The sequence below is a fragment of the Urocitellus parryii genome, chromosome 14, assembly GCF_045843805.1.
Source record: "Urocitellus parryii isolate mUroPar1 chromosome 14, mUroPar1.hap1, whole genome shotgun sequence".
In the NCBI taxonomy this organism is placed as follows: Eukaryota; Metazoa; Chordata; class Mammalia; order Rodentia; family Sciuridae; genus Urocitellus; species Urocitellus parryii.
This window is the reverse complement of record NC_135544.1, coordinates 29,958,774-29,967,883: the sequence shown is the minus strand read 5'-3', so window position 1 is coordinate 29,967,883 and position 9,110 is coordinate 29,958,774. Positions and strand designations below refer to the sequence as shown.

Here is a 9,110-nt window from a genome sequence, read left to right as displayed (position 1 = left end):
GCAGGAAAGTAGACAATATTGTTTTCATCACTATCTGGGTTTTGATTGTCTCAACATGTATATAAATTATGTAACTTTTTTGTTGATCTTATCGGATTTTAGCTAACGTGACCTTTGTTATTTGATTATTCTTATTGTCCATAAAGTTCACATTAAAGGAAAATTTAAATTTCGCAATTTTATCATTATGTATAATTTTAAAGATTATTAATTTTAAAACGTTAAAAATAAGCAAGCCTACAGTAAAGTATATGTTTAACTGTAGACAGGAAAAAGTGCGGGGAGGCGGGGGAGATACCTCAAGGAGGCGAAGAGGTTTGGAGCGGTACCGGCCATTGGCTATTTGTGTAGTCGAGAGTCAAAATTGTTAAATTTAAGGAAGTGCTACAGTACAAAACGTTGGTGTGTTCTGTTACGTTATTGACCAAAAACGAAAGGGAGAGGAAGGAGGTATTGTCTACGCTGAACCACTGAACTAAAAGAAACTGCGGAAACCAACCCCGGTGCCTGCCAAGCAAGGACTAGCTTCCAAGACTGCACCCCGCTCAGCACTACCCAACTGGATAAATGGTTTAACTTCGTTACGTTTAGGCACTCCCCCATTCCTAAACGCCGTCAGAGACTCGGCCTCAGAATGCCTCGCCTATCTACATTCAAAACAGTGCCAGCAGCTGTTTTCCCGCAGCAAAACAAACCCGGTGCAAGCTTTTGTTTATTTTGGTTGCGCTCAGTAGTCAGCGTCCTGGGGGGGGAGACCCGAAGACGGCGCCCCCGAATGGCGGCACCGGGTCTCCAGGGCTCGGCCCGCCTGCCAGTCAGCCCCGCCGACCAGGCGGCTCGACGCACACACTCGCCTCTACTACAGGCGCCGCACCGGGCTGGGAGGGGGACTGACGGAGCGTGCGGCGTCACAAAGCGAAGCCAGAACGCACGGGTTTCCGCCGAGGTTCGGGACGCCCCGGGCGAACCCCACTAGCGGCCCTCCCTCGCGGGGCGGGAGGCGCCAAGCGCCCGTCTCCTGTCTCCCTCCTTTCCCCAGCGGACTGCTCTAGAGCGGCTTGGCGCGGCCGCGGCGTCGCCGCGGCCCGACGCCGCAAAGCGTCCTGGGAGAGCCGGCTCGCACCGGAAGGACGCGCGAGCGCGCGGCGGCGGCGAGGTTATAAAAGGGAAGGAGCCGGCGGCAGGCGGAAGTGGGCGGTTCAGCTGCTCTGGACGCTGTTGTTTGGTGTGTGGGCCTCCTGAGGGGCGTTCTCTGGAGGGCAGCCGGTGCAGGCCGCAGTGACAGGGCCGTTCGCCCCTGCGCACCCTGTCTCTTACCCGGTGCAGCGTCTGCTGGTGCCCTCCGCGTCCTGCAGGCCCAACATGGCGCAGGAGGTGTCGGAGTACCTGAGCCAGAACCCGCGGGTGGCCGCCTGGGTGGAGGCGCTGCGCTGCGAGGGCGAGACTGACAAACACTGGCGCCACCGCCGGGAGTTTTTGCTCCGCAACGCCGGGGACCTGGCCCCCGCGGGTGGCGCTGCCTCTGCTAACCCGGACGAAGCTGCCGACGCCGAGAGCGGGACCCGCAGTCGGCAGCTGCAGCAGCTCATCTCCTTTTCCATGGCCTGGGCAAACCACGTCTTCCTTGGGTGCCGGTGAGTAAGGAAGCGTCCCTGACCGGCTTTCGGTTTTCTCTCCCGCCTCCGAACTGGGACCTGGGACCCGGGGTCTTGAGCCCTTCGTAGTACGGCCTCGGTGGGGAGGGGAAGTTGTGAAGCGCGGGAATTCACGGGACCGGCTGCCCTCTAAGGGTGAGAAGGGCGTCTCGGCGAGCCGCGGACACAATTAACAGTCTGTGGGTGTCCCCGTTGTAGGGGGACTGTTGGTGGGGTTGTTAGTGTAAAGCTGACAACGTTCTTGTAGTTGAAAGCAAGGTTTAAAGGTTAGTGAGGAGAGATCCGCCCACCAGATCCTAAGGCATTTGTTTATGGGCTTCCAGGAAACTAAAAGTTCTTGGCGGTTGGTACACTTTCTTGATTGCAACCAGGAAATGCAGTTCCTGTGGCTTTTTTTTTTTTTCCTTCTGCACTCCACAAGTAGTAGTTTAAAGAAAAACACTTTTTAAAAGTGACTTTTCTTTCTTTTTCAGGTACCCTCAAAAAGTTATGGATAAAATTCTTAGTATGGCTGAAGGCATCAAAGTGACAGATGCTCCAATCCATACAACAAGAGACGAACTGGTTGCCAAGGTGAAGAAAAGAGGGATATCGAGTAGCAATGGTTAGCAGATCATAGATGTGAACATACATAGGAGTTTAGAAAATAAGTTTGATATAATTAGGAATTGTCATTACTAATTTTTTTAACAAGTTAGAATTTATATAATGTTATTAAATTGGAATGTTAACCTAAATTATATGTCTGTGTGTTTTAGGCTCTGAATTTGATAGTTTATTTTGCTGTAGAGTTTGAAGTGTCCCATGTTGTCTGATGCTGTTAATATTTTTAATATTAGAAATTAATGGTTATTCAACACTGTTTTAAGAAGTTATTTCACACTTTTTAAAGGAACTACTAGTTCTGAAATATTTTTACGTTGTGCCTTTATATAATTGAATATTTGTCTTGTCAGCTGATATATATGATGTATTTTCTAGTTAAATATCTGTTTTTTCCTTCTTTTTAGAAGGGGTAGAAGAGCTATCCAAAAAACGAATCATAGAAGGAAAAAACAACTCTGCAGTTGAGCGAGATCTTGCAAAAATTTCTGCCAAAACAGAACGTACATCAGCTCAGCCAGAAAACAGTTCTACATGTTCCGGGTCATGCACCAAATCAGAGAGTAGTGGAAACTCCACTCGGAGCTCTGGCATCTCTGGTCAGAATAGCTCTATGAGTGAAGGAGATCGATCTGTTTCCAGCCAAAGCAGCAGCAGCATTTCCTCTCAGGTAACAACAGCAGGATCTGGAAAAGCTTCTGAATCAGAAGCTCCAGATAAGCATGGTTCAGCATCATTTGTTTCTTCGTTGTTGAAATCCAGTGTGAATAGTCACGTGACCCAGTCCACTGATTCCAGACAACAAAGTGGCTCACCTAAAAAGAGTGCTTTGGAAGGTTCTTCAGTCTCTACTTCTCAGAGCAGCTCAGAGATTGAGGTGCCCTTGTTGGGTACTTCTGGAAGCTCAGAAGTAGAGTTGCCATTATTGTCTTCTAAACCTAGTTCAGAGACAGCTTCAAGTGGGTTAACTTCCAAAACTAGTTCAGAGGCAAGTGTTTCATCATCAGTTTCTAAAAACAGTTCCTCATCAGGCACATCATTACTAACTCCCAAGAGCAGCTCAACAAATACATCACTGCTCACTTCCAAAAGCACTTCCCAGGTAGCTGCATCACTGTTAGCTTCCAAGAGCAGCTCCCAGACCAGTGGATCTATGGTTTCCAAAAGTACTTCCTTAGCAAGTGTGTCCCAGCTAGCTTCTAAGAGTAGTTCTCAGAGTAGCACCTCACAGTTGCCTTCTAAAAGTACTTCACAGTCAAGTGAGAGTTCTATCAAGTTCTCTTGTTGCAAATTAACCAATGAAGATGTGAAACAGAAGCAACCTTTCTTCAATAGACTGTATAAAACAGTGGCATGGAAATTAGTAGCTGTTGGTGGCTTTAGTCCCAATGTGAATCATGGAGAGCTCCTAAATGCAGCTATTGAGGCTCTGAAAGCAACACTGGATGTGTTTTTTGTCCCACTAAAAGAACTGGCAGATCTGCCTCAAAATAAGAGCTCTCAAGAAAGTATTGTTTGTGAATTGAGGTGCAAGTCAGTGTACTTGGGCACTGGCTGTGGAAAAAGCAAAGAAAATGCAAAAGCAGTTGCATCAAGAGAAGCATTGAAGTTATTTCTTAAGAAAAAGGTGGTGGTAAAAATATGTAAAAGGAAATACAGAGGCAGTGAGATAGAAGATCTAGTACTCCTTGATGAAGAATCAAGACCTGTAAACTTACCTCCAGCTTTAAAACATCCTCAAGAATTACTATAATCTATAATATGTTCAAAATATCACTGCATACAGTATCTGGTATTTGAAGAGAAAACTGGCTTACTTTTGTACAATATAAAACAGGCTTTCACAAATTTTGTATTGCTTTTTTCCAGTTTTGCAGAAAAATTTACATTCTAATTCTCTTCACATAAGTAGAAGTTGTAAATAATTTATGAATGACAGTACATATTAAAAAGGTATGCATTAACAGCATACCAGTATGCTGTTTTATTTGCTGAAGAAAATACTGTCTTCTATTTTTAATGATGTATTAGGTACGATGTGTAGTTCTGTAGAGTCTTAAAATTTTTGTACTACTTTAAATTTGGTGAAAATGTATTAAGTTGTCTACCATGCTTTTTTTTTTAGCTGAATAAATCACATCAAAGAAAAGGGGACCACAGTATTTGAATGTCTGAAAGTCTGAGAAACTTAAGGTTTTAAGAATGTTGCCCATAGTGTTGAACATGTCTGTAAGAGAATAAAAGAAAAAATAGTTGCCTCAGACTATTTTTATGAGAAGTTGTAAGCATTTTTTAGATATAAAGCAGTATAATGTACTTATTGTTATTTTATTCTGAAGTTGTTTAAAATTCACCATGATTTTGACCGCTGCTGATTCTTTAAGCGGGTTAATTTATGTTTTGAGGTAAAATACAATTTACACTTTTTCTTAAAGACATAAATGTGGGTTTCTATATTAAGCATATTTTGTGACTACTATTAACAGATTGATTTGTTTAGATATTAAATGCTTTAAGCTATTTTACCTTTTCAAGAAGTTGTGTTTTTTTTTCTCCTTTAGGTCAGAACCAAGTCTTACAATAGGCTTCCCACTGTTAGTCATAGTAAATTACAACCGAGTGATTTTTAAAGTGATATACAACTTTTTATGAACAGGGAAGCTACAATTTTCAAATCTCAGAAAAATACTGAAAATTGATACCATGTTCAGTTTAATGATCCTGTTTAACTGAATTATATCTCTTAGTAATGAAGTAGAACTTTACTTGTTGAAGGTGATTCTGATGATATTAATCTATTATGGCATATTCTGTTTTCTTCAAACTGTGGCCTAAGATATTTGATTATCTTTGTGGCCTTCTGGCTTCCTAGATGCTGTTATTAGGTGCTGCGTATTGAGCAGTCACGGTGAAAATGTACAGAGACAAGAAATGACTATTTATGGGTCAGCTGTATTGAAATAGGAAAATAATCAGGGACATTTTAATTTTATCAGATAACATTTTAAAAATGATTCATTTTTGAGGATGTTTCATTGGATACCAGAGCTAAAATCTGTGTTCTATAAATGAGTTACCATTAATACATTGTGGGGAGCAATAACATGAATGTATTTTTAAAGCACTTTTAATTGCTCACTTTCCTTAGTCTTGGAATGTACATTTTGTGAGACAGTGCTTACCAAAAAAGTGAGCCAGAAACTAGAAAGAATAAATACATTTCCGAAATATATCTAATTAGGTTATTTTGTTAATTTCCTGAAATGTCTTTTTTTAAAGTTAATATAAAGGTTATATATTTTAAATTATAAGTTTTTGATGTTGAAGAAGCTGCCTAGTAGAACAGATGTTTCACATACAAACATTTGTTATAATCTTATTTCAAAACAAAAATACTCTTATTATAAAAGTTAATCAGAATTTAAAGAACCTGACTTAAGAGGAACATTTTTTCACATTTCCTCAAAATAGTAGATGCAGAAGAAAATAAAAGCTTTGGGATCTGTTACTATTGATGTAAAATCTTGGTTCTATCTCTTACTAGATGTGGAACTTCTGGTAAACTTTAAGCCTTACTTCAGCTATAAAATAGGACTAGTAGCCACCTCATAGAGCTATGAAGATTAATTGAAATGATAGTTTAAAGTGCGCAGCATAGTGAAGGCATACCATAGTTTACTTGTGTACACATGTTCTAATTTCCTCATGACTTTACAAGTAGCTATTCTCATTTGACCTATGTTTTCTAATGAAGAAATAAACACGCTTTGGTTAAAAAATTCTATCAAGCTCATGTCTGGTTTCAGAACCCAAGCCCATAAGTATGTTCATCCTCACCTCTTTGCAGTTTTTTTTTTTTTTTTTTTTTAAACCATCTCAGAGGGCTGGGGCTGGAGCTCAGTGGTAGAGCACCCACCTCGCACGTGTGACAGGCACTGGATTTGATTCTCAGCACCACATAAAAAAAAAAAAGATTAAAAAAAAAAAAAAACTTCAGAATGTAATTTTCTGCCAGTTTAGATCAGTGGTTATAACATCTTTCCAAAGCCCTTTGAAATGAATCTCTTCAGAAGCTCTTCTTTGTTATTAATGCTTCTCCATACTTGCATGTCCTAAATTTTGTCTAGTGAGTCATCCCATAGGGTGCATTTGAAGTTTGAAAAGAAAAATGAATAATTTGCAATCAAATTTAGTGAATAAAGAAGATAGCAATAACAGATTTTTAAATCAGTGAGGTAAGATGGTTGTCCTAAGACAGATTTTTCTTCTTGCTAAAATCAGGATTTTTTTTTTTTTTTTTTTTTTAACGTTAGAATGTTGGCTTTGAGAGCTAGGGCTGTAGCCCAGCAGCAGAGCTCTTGCCTAGCACGCGTGAGGCTGGGTTTGATTCTCAGCACCACATAAAAATAAAATAAAGGCATTCTGTCCATCTACAAAATAAATAAAAGTTGACTTTGAAATATAGAACTGTATTTGACCCAAATTCTTGGGATTTGCCACTGCTGCCATTAGCCAGGATAATTGTCTAGGGTATGTGTATTATACGGTCTTGGTAATGTATTATCAAAAGCCAGTGCCAATTTAAGTTCCTTATGAAAGAGACAAAGTTTTCCCTGTCAAGGTCAGCTTTTCTTGGTGCAGATTTCTCCTTGCTGTTTGGATTCCTGAGTTAAATAGCAGAAGGTAAACAAAGCAAGCAGCAACTGGGTACCAAGTCAGTCCTACAGGTCTTACGCTATTATAATTTAAGGGGGATTTGCAGGCTTTGTCCTTAAAAATAGTGAAGTTCTAAATTGACCCATTTTCTAGATGTGACAAATCTTTGGATATCAATTTTCACATGATTTTCAAAACTTGTTTTCTGTGGTTTGAAATAAATTCACTTTATACCTTAAACAAAAATAAATTAATATAGGGCTTATCAAATCTTTATATTTGCAGCTGCCCCCCAAGAAAAGTAATACTGTAGACTGTTCATATTTCTTTGACATCTCTAACACAACTTTTTGCTATCCAGCTAGAGCAACTTCTTTCCCCTTACTTTTCAGTTTTCCACTGGGGATGTGATTTGCAGGTGGTAAGGTACCTAGCATGCATGAGGCCCTGGGTTTCAGTACCCATACTCAAAAACAAACCCTTTCCAATTTTCTTTCCTTCCTTAAAAAAACTGAAGATTATTTGAAAATTAATTTTTAAATTTCTCATTTTCTGTTCCTTTGCAATTTATCAAACAAGAAAAATAGTGTAGTGAAAAAGGAACCAAACTAAATTGACTTTAACCTGGAAGGAAGTAAAGAAAAGTAACAGTAAACAAAGGATAGATATAAGACTTTATTTTTTATAAAAATTAGAGATTTCATGTGCTAGTACTTAAGAAATAATTATAAAAACTCTGATTTTGAAACTGGAAAAAGTAAAATCAATCCTTGGAGGACACTGGGTAACAACCAAAAATAATATAATTCAAGCAGTAAGTACACTGAACTCTTTTTTTTTAAAGAGAGGGAGAGAGAGAATTTTTTTTTTAATTTTCGGCATTCCAGGCGAGCATGCTACCACTTGAGCCACATCCCCAGCCCCTACACTGAACTCTTATTATATTGAAGTGGGACTTATAGCTTGAAAAGTATAGAGACATGCACAAAAAGATGGAATGGAATGGTAAGAATCACTTAGTGTTTTTTGGGGGAGGCTAAGGCAGGTGGATGTTATGTTCAAGGCCAGCCTGGGCAACTTAGTGAAACCCTGTCTCAAAAGGGCTAGGCATGTAGCTCAGTGGTTGGAACACCCTGTGTTCAATTCCCCATACCATTAAAAAAATAAAAAATCCTGAAGGCATCAGGACCTTAAATCCTGAATCACTCAGTTGCACAACACCAGGGGGAGCCATTTGCATGGAATATAATGGATGTCATTTAATTCAGTAGATTGTGGTGCTCTTTGAGTTGTGGAACAGGAAGCCTTTTTGGAAACCCTGATATTGAATAAGTAAAATTTACCAGAAAAAAAAATTTTTTAAAAATGAGGGCTAGCCTCACATGTGTAAGGCCCTGGGTTTGATCCCCAGCACCACAATAAATAACAATTTTAGTTGTTCTATGAAAAAGAGATGGCATATACGTCTTAACATACTTCTTGGAAGTAGCATATGCTAACGTTATTTGCTGAAGCTGGGGCACTCTTCATACTTGGTCACAAATGACTTGCCCAACACATTGTTTTACAGGAGGAATTATTTCAAGACAATAGCCTAAAAATCAAATCATATGAGGTAGAGTAATACTGTTTGGGAAGTTATGAATTTTCTATTCATGCACCTTGGGAAAATTCACACACCTTAGGCAGATAATTTATGTCAGCTCAGGTATGTATGAAAACCAAATGTCTGCTTTGTGATCTTGCATACTGATAGAAAAATGTGCCTTAGTTTATTACTGACCATTCCGTGTAAACTCACCTTTTCTCAGTTTCCCTTTTATCTTTCTTTGCCCTGTTGTATTTCTTCGTTTTTAACTTTTGCTGGTATGAGCTGACATAAATGAATGAAGATTTTAAGATTTACAGTTTAAAAAACCATGGAAGAAAACATTTCTGAATTGATATCCTATCAATTTCTGTGTGTTGCTGGTTCTAGGAAAATAAATCACTGACCTTTTTGACCTGTATGTCAGCATAAGGCAAAAGGGAAAAGAGTTGAGACACAGGAAATTATCAGGTCAGCTCAACTCTGTTTCCAATGAAATAAGTCAGAATTTTTGAAGATCTTGGTGGTTTTTAAAATTTAAAATGAAATCCATTCTTATAAGAAAATCTATGCCACCAGCTATTGTTTCCCAGTGGAGTTCTGCCTTG

The 9,110-nt window shown here is 39.6% G+C and overlaps 1 protein-coding gene across 2 annotated transcripts; it reads left to right on the top strand.

Moving 5' to 3' along the window:
- The first annotated feature begins 1,229 nt into the window (after nucleotides 1-1,229).
- Nucleotides 1,230-5,955, top strand: Cdkn2aip (CDKN2A interacting protein). 2 transcript variants are annotated; one of them, XM_026400599.2, is made up of 3 exons: nucleotides 1,230-1,634; nucleotides 2,129-2,259; nucleotides 2,666-5,955. In XM_026400599.2, exons 1-3 carry the CDS (start codon nucleotides 1,363-1,365, stop codon nucleotides 4,009-4,011), a joined length of 1,749 nt encoding a protein of 582 aa, XP_026256384.1. In that variant the 5' UTR covers nucleotides 1,230-1,362; the 3' UTR covers nucleotides 4,012-5,955. The 2 variants fall into 2 exon arrangements, with proteins under 2 accessions (XP_026256384.1, XP_026256385.1); XM_026400600.2 differs by having other exon boundaries at nucleotides 2,129-2,228; nucleotides 2,666-2,753.
- The last annotated feature ends 3,155 nt before the right edge of the window (nucleotides 5,956-9,110 follow it).